At 46.1% G+C, this 12,523-nt stretch overlaps 1 protein-coding gene across 1 annotated transcript in view; it reads right to left on the reverse strand.

The window, feature by feature from the left end:
- Positions 1-635: 635 nt before the first annotated feature.
- LOC132569930 (cysteine-rich protein 1-like) overlaps positions 636-12,523 on the reverse strand; it is a 30,527-nt gene continuing 18,639 nt past the window's right edge. Inside the window, exons 2-4 of the mRNA XM_060236369.1 lie at positions 8,918-9,012; positions 3,845-3,899; positions 636-897 (exon numbers count right to left, since the gene is read on the reverse strand). Coding sequence (XP_060092352.1) covers positions 815-897; positions 3,845-3,899; positions 8,918-9,012 — 233 coding nt within the window. The 3' untranslated portion in view covers positions 636-814. The remainder of the gene's footprint in view (positions 898-3,844; positions 3,900-8,917; positions 9,013-12,523) is intronic.

Raw genomic sequence — 12,523 nt, forward strand, 5'->3', positions numbered from 1 at the left:
CCTTCGTGTAAAATAAAAAAGCTTATATTCTGAATAAAAATTGGTTGGTCTTAAAGGTGCACTTGACTCCTGCTTTGTTCAACTGCTTCAGAACAACACGGCTGCCCTCTTGGATCTATCTAGAGGGAACAGGCTTCCTTTTCCAGATTTTTCTGTTAACTCAGAAGCTTTGAACAGAACTTCATCAACTTCCTTTGGAATACTATAGAAGACATATGAGGCAACACCTCAGAGTCACCAAATAGGGAAGGAAATGCCTGCAGCATCACAAGACATTAGTAGCAATCATTTTTATATCTTATATTAACATGTAACAATCTATTTGTAAACTGTCAATTTTGGCTTTGTATATTTGTTATCTTGTATATGATTTCTGAAATAAAATTATTCTGAACGGAAAAAAAAAATAGCTTTAAAAGGCCTCACAGTGAAATACATAATTTTGTAACTCATTATGCACACTCCAATCGTCATATTAGAAAACAATAAGAAAGTTTAATATCTAAACTGGACCTTGGTTGTCATGCTGCTCACATGTACCAAACTGGCACATCTCTTCATCAAACTACAGTTGAAAATATTCTCCATTCTCCAGAAGGTATTAACCTATTAAAATAACCTATAACCTATTAAAATAGATTATTCGCAGGTACCATTTTAGTCAACAAGAGGAGTAACTTTCTTTGGAAAGTTGTCTCAAGTTCCAATGTTATGTCGTCATGTTCAAGCAATATTCTCCAATGACTGAAATTGTGAAAATGCAGATCTTGCTTCTTGTTGCATGTATTGCTGCCCCACCTTTATAACAGGACATCTAAGAGGTCTTTCGGGTTGCAGCTGGAACCTTAGATGAAGCAGATGCACCAAAGGATGAGCGACTTGTTAATGGTCTTGTCCCTTTAAAACAGTTAAAGAAATGTTAGGGGGGCAAAAGAAATATGGCCCTAAAGAGAAGATCAGAGTCAGAATTCAAGAACTGGGTAATTAACACTCAGATCTAAGCTGTCTGGACCTGAACTGCAGAACTTCCTTTGAAACCCTTATAAAAGATTCTTCTTGCCAGGACATTAAACCAGCTCAGAGTTCTGCGGAAGCCTTGCCAAAGTGTTCAATTAAAACCTAGACTTGGCTCTGAACTTCTTGGTCCCATGAGAAAACCAAATGAACATAAACCCCAAAATTATTCCTATCGTTTGACATACAAGCCCTAGATAGGCCATCCAAACGCAGCTAATATAACCGGGCAAGACAGCAAGAGATTGCACTGGTGTTGTGTAATGTTACATGTATCAATACTGTAAGTGACCCAAGACCAAAGCTAGACATATGGCCGACAAACAGCTGCCGCCTAAAATAGCACCTCTGTGTTTCCTCATAGACTCTACCCTTGTAATGGCCATTAAATGAAAATGTGTGATATGATGTCATTGCATTGGAAGTTCTAATGCCCTGCAAATTTCACCCAAAGTAGTGGAGTAAATTTGCAGTATGGTGGCTTTACATTGCAGAATATCTCACACACCATTGTATTGTGGCTTTACAGTGTACAATAGCTTAAACATCATTGAATTGTGTGGGACTTACTTCTGAGCAGACATGCATAGGTCTGCATCCAGACTTGACTAGGTGGTTCAGGGCACCGGTGGTTTGTAAAAGGAGAGATATTCATTCAAGTATGTGGACTGCATGTCAGTAAGGGATTTAAAGCTAAGCACTAGTGCCTTTCTTACACATGACCCCAGAATAGAAAACAGAGAATTTAGGATTGATGTAACGTGGTTCTGACAGGTGAACCCTAAAAACAAATGGGCTGCAGTTGTCTGGATTGGCTGAACTGTCCAAATTATCTTCAAGGGAAGCCCCACGTAGAATGCGTTACAGTAATCTAGCTCTGAAGAGCTCTGTGGCGCAGAGTGGTAAAGCTGCAATACTGCAGTCCAAGCTCTCTGCTCACAACCTGAGTTTGATCCCGGTGGAAGCTGGGTTCAGGTAGCTGGCTCAAAGTTGACTCAGCCTTCCATCCTTCCGAAGTTGGTAAAATGAGTACCCAGCTTGCTGGGGGGGCGGGGGGAGTGTAGATGACTGGAGAAGGCAATGGCAAACCACCCTGTAAAAAGATCTGCTGTGAAAACGTCGTGATGCGATGTCACGCCAGAGTCAGAAATGACTGATGCTTGCACCTTTACCTTACCTTTTTGAAATGGAGTTACCATGATTTTAAGTACATGCATCACGCACCCTGCAACATTCCAATGGGCCATCACAGTTTTAGGATGTTTGGATGCTGGACAGAAGAAGAAATGCCTCTCATCCCTTTGCCCTCCCCCTTCCTCCTGGTCTCTTCTACTCACAAACGACAAGCAACATACGGTATTATGTTCCACTTGGCCTGAGCTTGGAAAGGCCTTGCTGCTGACTCAGTGGCAGGCGCACACGGTATGAAGAGGGAATTAGCAGCTCTTGCGATCTCACCTCTCTCACCCCTTTCTGCCAGACGCCAAGCACAGACAGAAAACTGGCTCCCTGCCAAGCTGATGCCAGCGAAGCCAAGTGTCTTCCCTTGCTCCTGGAGGCTGCAAAGGTTTTTGGGTTTTTTGGGAAAGTGCTATGCTAGAGATTATCCAGGACTGCTGTCGGGGCAAGGAAGAAAAGCGTCCCACAGGGGGCTGTTCAAACTGCCCAACCGCATTATGGAACCCTGAGAGTCCCATTAAATGGGGACATTAAGCGCTCATGAACCAATGATCAGCTGTAGATTATTTCAGTCCAGTCCAGCCTTTCTTTTAATTTGGGATGGGCAGCACATGGTAATATAAATCAGCATCAAGCCCATGGTGCTGAAAGTTCACATGGGTGAGACCACTGATTTAATCTTATTCTGGGTCATGCTAAAAGTGACATCATCACGTTGATGCAACACTGATCCCCCCCCCCCCCCATTTCTCCCAGAATTCTCTTCCCAATGCTCAGCTGAGTGGTGGTGGGCACAGCTGGCAGAGGGCAAGCCTTTCCCCTGCCAAAGTGGGAGACTTCCCTGCCAAAGTGGGAGACAAAGTGGCCAACACCATGCTGGGAATTATTAGGAAGGGAATTGAAAACAAATCAGCCAGTATCATAATGCCCCTGTATAAATCGATGGTGCGGTCTCATTTGGAGTACTGTGTGCAGTTCTGGTCGCCGCACCTCAAAAAGGATATTATAGCATTGGAGAAAGTCCAGAAAAGGGCAACTAGAATGATTATAGGGCTGGAACACTTTCCCTATGAAGAAAGGTTGAAACGCTTGGGACTCTTTAGCTTGGAGAAACGTCGACTGCGGGGTGACATGATAGAGGTTTACAAGATAATGCATGGGATGGAGAAAGTAGAGAAAGAAGTACTGTTCTCCCTTTCTCACAATACAAGAACTCGTGGGCATTCAATGAAATTGCTGAGCAGCCAGGTTAAAACGGATAAAAGGAAGTACTTCTTCACCCAAAGGGTGATTAACATGTGGAATTCACTGCCACAGGAGGTGGTGGTGGCCACAAGCATAGCCACCTTCAAGAGCGGTTTAGATAAAAATATGGAGCAGAGGTCTATCAGTGGCTATTAGCCACAGTGTGTGTGTGTATATATACAATTTTTTGCCACTGTGTGACACAGAGTGTTGGACTGGATGGGCCATTGGCCCGATCCAACATGGCTTCTCTTATGTTCTTATGTTCTTACTTCGACTCCCTCTGTATGCCTCAGTTATAATACTTCCACCTGCAACATTACAGCTTCAGCTAACAGCCAATTCTCAATCAGGAATGTCTTGCCCCAACAGCAGTCCTTTGCTACAGATGTTTAGAGACGTTTACCTCTTGGCCCAAAGCGTTGAAGATAACAACGGGAGCAATAGGGTTTGTCATCATACTGTGAAAGAAGACCGGGAGGGAAAAAGAGATTAATTGTTGCACCTCTGCTAACAACATTTCATTTATCAGTGACTAGCATGCCAGGTGTTGTAGGAGATGCCACCAACTCATTGACAACCATTTAAATAACACCCAAGGATCAAAGGAAAGAAGCAGAACACAGGACAAGCAATGAACACAGAAGACCTCTCCTCTGGGTTTTCTAAGTTGGACAATTGAAGGTAGAAAATAGGGAATCCTGATCTTTGGCCACGGATTGTCAGTGGCTACTTCATGGCCTTGAATTTATCTTCTATCCCATTTGGGCCAAGTTCAATAGTTTTTTGCAATCTGAACACCAGCAGGAAAGTTTAAATTTAGATCTTGCTAAGGGAAAACTGATAAGATGCAAGTCCAGTTTCTAGGCTTTAGGGGGAGATTGAGACTCACACTGCCTGTGTGCGTTTGCCTCCCATCTGCTCAACCTGTATATTGTTATTATTAAATACCAGTTTCTGTTGTGAAAGCAACGTCACCCCAGCCTCCGAGAAGCAGAAACTCATCTGTGATTGTGGTTTTGGATCCTTCATTAGAATATGCTTCCTCATTGACAGATCCTAGGATGCACCTGTCTATTGTGATGCACCTCAAGCTCAGTCCTATAGTTCCAATGTGCTACCCAACATGTCCAGACATGCCTTCACATAGCAGTTATGTTAAAGAAGAAGACTGCAGATTTATACCCCACCCTTCTCTCTGAATCAGAGAGAGCAGTTTACAATCTCCTTTACCTTCCTCCCCCACGACAGACACCCTGTGAGGTGGATGAGGCTGAGAGGGCTCTCACAGCAGCTGCCCTTTCAAGGACAACTCCTGCGATAGCAATAGCTGACCCAAGGCCATTCCAGCTGCTGCAAGTGGAGGAGTGGGGAATCAAACCCGGTTCTCCCAGATAAGAGTCTGCGCACTTAACCATTACACCTTACAGCAGGCACCATGGCTTTCTAATTCTGTCCCTAAAGGAGGGGTCCCATCCAGCCTCTTTGAGCCTGCAGCGCCTTTGGAATTCTGACACAGGGCAATGAGCACTATCACAAAATGGCTGCCACAAGAGGGGAAGCCAATCACAAAATGTCAGTGAGTGAGGTTATTTGCAGGACTTTTTTTTGTTGAAAAAGCCCAGCGGGAAGGAACTCATTTGCATATTAGGCTACACCCCTGACACCAAGTCAGTCAGAACTGTGTTCCTGTGCATTCCTGCTCAAAAAAAGCCCTGGTTATGTAATTCCAACAGTAACAGATATATCAGGAAGAAGCTCTGTTTTACAGTATACTTTTTAATCTGCAGAGCAAATCAGAAACCCTGCTGAGCCAGTGCCCCACATAGCCCCTCCCACTGTCTAAAAGTACTTGACAGGTACCAGGAAATTATGTTGGCAGGCACCACATTGGAGACCTCTGCTAGAGAGTTTTGGTTGCAAGGGTTTGGGGGGTTTTGTTGTTGTTAGTTTTCGCTTTTATGATCAAGAGACCATATTGTTCCACCAACTGTTCAGTGAAAGGTGAATTTTATTCCAGACTGAAATGACATTTTATGGAACCCAGAGCGGCCATTGTTTGTTTACGCTACACTTTAATCTTTAACTGATTTTACTGTAACATCTTAATGGGTGTTTATAATTTTGAATTTTTGCTAGCCAGGCTGAAGCAGGAGCTGTATTGTAAACTTGACATATGTTTATGTAAATGGGGTGCCAAGAGAGTTCCCAACTCTTAGTTGGGAAATTCTTGGAGACTTGGAGGTGAAGCATGAGGTGGGCTTGACAGGACCTCAGCAGGGCACACTTCCATACAATCCATGAACCAAACCTGCCATTTTCTCCAGAGGAACTAATCTTGGTATTCTGGAGATCAATTGTAATTTTGGGGGATCGCCAGGCCCCACTTAAAGTTTGGCAATCACAGGTACAAACTGGAGACTGACCATTAACAAACAATTTTATTTGCCTTTTTTCAGCTCAACACCACCCCATGAAAGACACATTTGCACAGGGCTTTTTTTGTAGAAAAAGGCCAGCAGGAACTCATTTGCATATTAGGCCACACACCCCATCATATCACCATTGTTTCACACAGGGCTTTGCTGTAGAAAAAGCCCAGCAGGCACTCATTTGCATATTAGGCCACAACCCCTGATGCCAAGCCAACCGGAACTACGTTCGTGCTAAAAAAAAAAGGCCCTGTATCCGCATAACCCATTGCTTATCTCAGAAACTTTTCAGCCTGGCTGTGTTATCACCCCCTTGAAGCTTAACAAATTAATCTTAAACCCGGTGCTGATAGAAAATAATTTCTAATGCATGCATTAAGTATGTACAGGAAGGCTCTTCCAATATTTACAGAGTAGGAGAGACAACCTTGTCTTATTAAAGATCCCTCCAAACACACTTTGAGGCTTAAGTCTTTACAAGTGCAGGAATGGAAGCATGTCATTATACCTCCCCCAAACGTTCTTGTTAATTGGTTTGAAACTCTGGCAGCAATGTAGGTGTAATAAAGCAGAGCAAAATATGCAGCTGTGTAAAGCAGGAATGGGACGAGATCAGAGAACCCGGTGGGGAATGGAGTGTCGAACGCTCGCATAGGCTTCATCTGAGACTACTGTTGCATTTCGTTCCACTCATGTTTGCCTTTTTAGAGCACTGAGCCAGAAATGGACATGGACCAATGCTGACGGTTTAACTGCTCTTTGGTAGGCTTGCCAATCCCCAGGTCCCAGCAGGGGATCCCCCAGTTTTGAAGGCTCCTTCCCACCCCCAGTCAGCTAGCCTGTGGGGGGAAGCCCTGCTCCAACAGCCACCATATGCCTTTCCACATTGGAAGGCTTAGAAAAAGCTTGGAAACTGCTTGCTTTCTGGAAGGTGTGTGTGCCTTTAAATCTGTAAGAGCCAGGCTGAATAGGGGCAGGGCGAGCCAGCAGTTCAATGTGGCTGTTCCTACTTAAGTGCTAGAAAGGAAGGGAAAGCAGCACAACAAACGGAGGGTTTGTGTTACATTCCTTTCAGAAGTTGTTGCACAGTAAAATAGAGAGTAACGAGTAAACTAGAACCTTTGGTTTTCCTGTGTTAGACTGAAGAACTTGGTTGAATACAGCAGACATTCAACAATTCTCATGATGAGTAAATTGCCCCAGTGAAATCACAAAAGTGTGGGATTGCACACTGTTTATTTTGGATGCTTTGTGTATGTGTGCATGTGAGGTGGGGAGAGTGGACGTGCAGCAGCTGGGGGGATGAGGAAATGAAGACTGTATTCAGGGGAACTGCAATGCTGTATTTTTGTTTATTTATTTTAGGGGATGTGAAAGTCTCCTGGCTCCACCCCCAATGTCCCCAGATATTTTCTGAGTTAGACTTGGCAACCCTACTCTTTGGGCATGGCCCTTAAAGTTCTCTCGCTTGGCCAGGCCAGGGAGACCTGGTTTCCAAAACTGAAAGGGCAAGAGGGCAGCCTGAACTGTATTCTGGACTAGGAGTGGGTGGAGGAACTTTATTCAGATGAACAACCCTCACGCCAGTCAGACGGAGTGCTTAATTTCTAACAGTGGGTGGGAACTGCCAGATCTGAAGTCTGGCAAATCACAGCAGCAGAAGCAGAGGCAATGTTGTCTAATGTGTTTATATGCCACATCTTCCACACCCTCTGGGCAGTACAGAAGCCCTAACCCTTCATCCCAGATTGTTTGAGCATATTGTGGTTTCTCATAGGGATGCCAGCCTCCAGGTGGGATCTGGAAATTCCCCAAAATTACAGCTCATCTTCAGACTACAGAGATCACTCCCTCTAGAGAAAATGGCAGCTTTGGACAATGGATTCTCTGGCTTTGTACCCCACTTAAATCCCTGTCCTCTCCAGGCTCCATTCCCAAATCTTAAGGCTTTTCCCTGTATCTGGCAACCCTACCTCCCCCCCTCCCCCTCCTTCAGTCCCTTGCTGGTGGCCAGAGAGGACCTAGTAACCCTGTATTGTCTTTTTCTGTCATGCACCAATCAGGGTTGCCAGGTCCAACTCAGAAAATATCTGGGGTCTTTGGGGAGTGGAGCCTGGAGAGTTTGGGGTGGAACCAGGAGACTGTCCCATTCCCCAAAATAAATAAATAAATAAACAGCAGAGCAGTTCCCCTTCATTTCCCTGTCTCTCAGCAGCTGCACTTTCTTGTTCCCCAGTAGCTGCACTTTCACTAAATGAAATGAATGCACACACACAAAGACAAACTGAAAAGCAGCCAAAATAAACAGTTCACAATCCCACACTTTTGCAATCTCACTGGGGCAATCTTTTTGAAACTGCATGTGTGTGTATGTTTTGATGAGAGGCACCAGATGCTATTTGGTGCCTTTTCCTAAAAAAAACAGTCTCCCCCCCCAACTCCTAAATTTGGTGCCTTTTCCTAAAAAAACAGTCTCCCCCCCCCCCAAGCCCCAGATACCCATGGATCAATTCTTCATTATACCCTATGGGAATCGGTCTCCATAGGGAATAATGGGGTGCCCAACAGACATTTCCCTCCCTGACCCCCACTTTCTGATGACCTTGAAGTGGGGGGAGGGCCTCCAAACTTGGGGATCCCCTGCCCCAACTGGGAATTGGCAACCCTAGTTCCCAAAATTTCCTGTTTTAAAAAGAACAGTGTGTGGCTCAGTGCCTCAAAATACCTATCTTTTCCGACAGGCCCATGTTCCGATCTGGCAGTCTAGCTATATCCAGCTCTCCCTTTCCCATGCACTCCACCCATTCTTGGGACAGCCATTTTGCTAGCTTCCAGGCAGCCTTAAACCAGCCGTGTTCTTCTCTCCACTTCCCCTCCCACCTCTCTCCCCTGCCATCACATTAGAGCATTTCTAAGCAGTCTTTGGTGCAACCTAATCCCTAAGAGGAGCCTTTGAAAAGCTGGAAGGTCCTCTGATGGCTGTCAGCTTGTAGGAAGTCACTGAAGGAGACAGATGGGGTGATGGGGTTTGTGTTTTTCCCCCCTACCTCAGCATGCTGGCCAGGGCTGAGTTGCCGTTTGCAGTGGTAGCACTTCAGACAAAGGGGATGGTAGTCTTTGCCGAGAGAACGCTTCCGCTCAGCTGTTAAGAGACGGGAAAGGTATGAGTAATTATGCTCCGAGCACCTCATTAATAGAGAAGCATATGTGGAATGCTGCTTTGATCCACCGGAGTTCCTTGCCAAAGTAATTTTCAGAAGAAAAGGAGTCGTTGAATCTTTTAATGCAGGAACAATTTGGCATTCTTCCCCCTCCTCCTGTTTTGCACCTCAATTTTTTCCCAACATACATCCTTTTGAAGTTTGCTCAAACTTTACCTATTCAAAATTGAATTTCAAACCTTGCCAGAAGCTTTCATCTGAACTTCAATCAAACATATTTTTTTTTACTTTTATATTTGGCCATCTTCTGCAAGATTTTCTTTATCCTAAATCAGATGATGTTATTATACGTGATATGCGTGTCTGTCTATACAGCTGAACCTGAACCTGGGAAGGAGACACCCACCCCAAGACTGTCAGTACCTGGCTGGTTTCCTATGACCTGAGTTTTCAATCAGAGGCCACTTAGCACCTTATTGTCTAGGGAATTCCTCAGAGCCCCAGAGTGTTCTACTAGAGGCATGCTTCCAAGCTGTAAACACTGGCCTTCTGGGATGGAAAGTGAAAATTAGAAGTGGGTGTCAAAAGCACCAAATTTTACACCTTTGGACAGATATTTTAGATAGTTGGTTCCTGAGAAGGCAGCAGTTCTCTCGGTGGCTTACATCATTTCTAAGTAGGGTTTCCAGCTCTGGGTTAGGAAACACCTACAGCAGGGGTAGCCAAACTGTGGCTCAGGAGCCACATGTGGTTCTTTCACATGTATTATGTGACTCTTGAAGCCCCCACCACCCTGTTGACTGCCTTGGAGAAAGCATCTCTCTCTTTAAACCATTTCTCCAAGTCAAGCAAGCTGGCAGCTTGGAGAATGCATTTATCTCAGAGGATTTCCAGCCACCACTGGAAGACTGTTTCTAAGACGGCCACAAAGCACTCTCAAATTCCAGCTAGCTGCCCCATTAAGGAGAGGTTTCTTCTTTTCAGCTGTCCAATGCCCAGTTTTGAGTACAGCTGGGGTTAGATTTAGGGTGGGGTTGCCAGCCTCAGATTGGGAAACTCCTGTAGATTTAGGATAGCACATGGGGAGGACAGTGATCTCAGCGGGACACGATGTCTCAGAGTCCACCCTCAAAAGCATCCATTTTCTCCAGGGGAACTGATCTCTGTGGTCTGGAGATAAACTGTAATTCGGGGGGCTCCTCAGGTCCCACCTGAAGACTGGCATCCCTCATCAGATCCCAATGACCAGAAAGGATGTCAAAACCTGAGAGAAGTGGAAGTGAGCCAGGATGGTTTGCCACTCAAAGGCTGGATTCAGACAGCCAAGGCTTTTTTTTGATCAGGAACGCACAGGAACGCAGTTCTGGCTGGCTTGGTGTCAGGGGGTGTGGTCTAAAATGCAAATGATTCCTGCTGGGCTTTTCCTACAAAAAAGCTCTGTGTGAAACAATGGTGACATCCGGGGGTGTGTGGCCTAATATGCAAATGAGTTCCTGCTGGGCTTTTTCTACAAAAAAGTCCTGCAGACAGCCAATTGGAGCCAACATAGGCACAGCTCTCAGGCGGATTTTAAAAACCAAGGTCAGACAGGCACAGCTGCCGCCCATCCCACTCTCGCATTCGCCCCGTCCTTCCACATTTCTGAGAGATGATCAAATAGGGGGAAGTGGTAGCAAATTCTTCTGCTGCACTCCATTTGTCTTTCTGGATGTCTGAATGCAAGAGTGCGCAAGTGAGGCAGATTGGTGGTGTGAACCCACCAATCCACTTTAGATGCTCACTGGTATTCTTTTTTTTAAACTGCCCAGAGCACATGAGTGCATGGCTACTAAAATATAAGGGGGGAAAAGCAACCTAAACTGCACTACAGGGATGGCGTTCAATAACCATGTGAATGTACCAAAGCCCCCCACACCCCGTGCCATATATGGGTGCATCGCATGAGATCATCTGGTATCTGGCTGCTCCATTTCGGGGCAGCACAGTTTGGGACGCCTCTGGTGCATGTGAAGCTGCCCATCTGTACCCAGCCAAAGAGGAATCCAAGCCAATGACACAAGCCCTGGGAAGGAAGCAGGCACAGAGAAACCCTGGGAAATCAATCTTGTGACTTCCTTTTCCGTTAGGGGACTGCAGCAGATCTTGGAGCTAAGCAATGCCACAGAACTGGCTGTTCAGGGTCACCTGATTCTCAGGATCTAGGCAAATTGGGTCCAAGGGATTTGTGTTCTTGACTGAACTGCCTGAAGGTTGCACAGTGATGCACAGAGCAGGGAGGATTCAGACCTGACCTGTACGAGTCCCAGTTCAAGCTCTGGGACACTTGACCTCCCCTTGCCATAATCACTGGAGGCCCAAACATTTATCAGTCAAGTCAAGGATCCATTCAGGGAGCCAGTTAGGATCAAGACTGTGGTGCCTGTGGAGAGGCCTTGTTCTTTGCACTATTTCCCCAGCCTTAAAAAGTCCCAGAAGTACTACTGCCTCACCCCCATTGTCCACCCTTGTGGAAGTGACATCACCACATTCTCTGATGCTCTAGCATTCGCCTGGTTTTCCATTGAGTTTCAAGTAAATGTTAGAAACTCTGGAAATGCAGTGCCATCACTTTTGGACTGCAGTCACAAACACTAAATAATGCACTTTCAATCCACTTCCAATGTACTTTCCAACGGGACTTTCCTAGTTCACAATGGGCGTTTTCACACTCACCTTCAGCCGGCGCGACCCCCCTCTTCACCGCGCAGGATCTGCGCGGATTTCGCACTAAACGCCGCGGAGCAGCCGGAAGAGCCGGAAACTCCCGGCGCTTTTGCGGCGCAAACGCCAAACTGCTTTTTGGCGGTTTCGGTTTGCGCCGCAAAAGCGCCGGGAGTTTCCGGCTCTTCCGGCTGCTCCACGGCGTTTAGTGCGAAATCCGCGCAGATCCTGCGCGGTGAAGAGGGGGGTCGCGCCGGCTGAAGGTGAGTGCGAAAACGCCCAATGTAAAATCAAGTTGGAAAGTGTGCTGAAAGTGGATCGAAAGTGCATTCAGTTTGGTGTAGAGGTTAAGTGTGCGGACTCTTACCTGGGAGAACCAAGTTTGATTCCCCACTCCTCCACTTGCAGCTGCTGAAATGGCCTTGGGTTAGCCATAGCTATCGCAGGAGTTGTCCTCGAAAGGGCAGCTGCTGTGAGAGCCCTTTCAGCTCTACCCACCTCACAGGGTGTCTGTTGTGGGGGGAGAAGACATAGGAGATTGTAAGCCGCTCTGAGTCTCTGATTCAGGGAGAAGGGCGGGGTATAAATCTGCAATTCTTCTTCTTCATTATTTAGGCTGGGTACAGATGGGCAGCTTCCTGAACACTAGAGGTGTCCCAAAACTGTGCTACCCCAAGCTGGAACAGTCAAATCCCAAAAAGATGCTCCTGCGTGATGCACCCATATATCACACAGGGGGGCTCTTTGGTGCATTCACATGGTGGTTATGTGCCATCCCCTTAGTGCAGTGTG

This window comes from Heteronotia binoei, chromosome 4, assembly GCF_032191835.1.
Source record: "Heteronotia binoei isolate CCM8104 ecotype False Entrance Well chromosome 4, APGP_CSIRO_Hbin_v1, whole genome shotgun sequence".
Taxonomy (NCBI): Eukaryota; Metazoa; Chordata; class Lepidosauria; order Squamata; family Gekkonidae; genus Heteronotia; species Heteronotia binoei.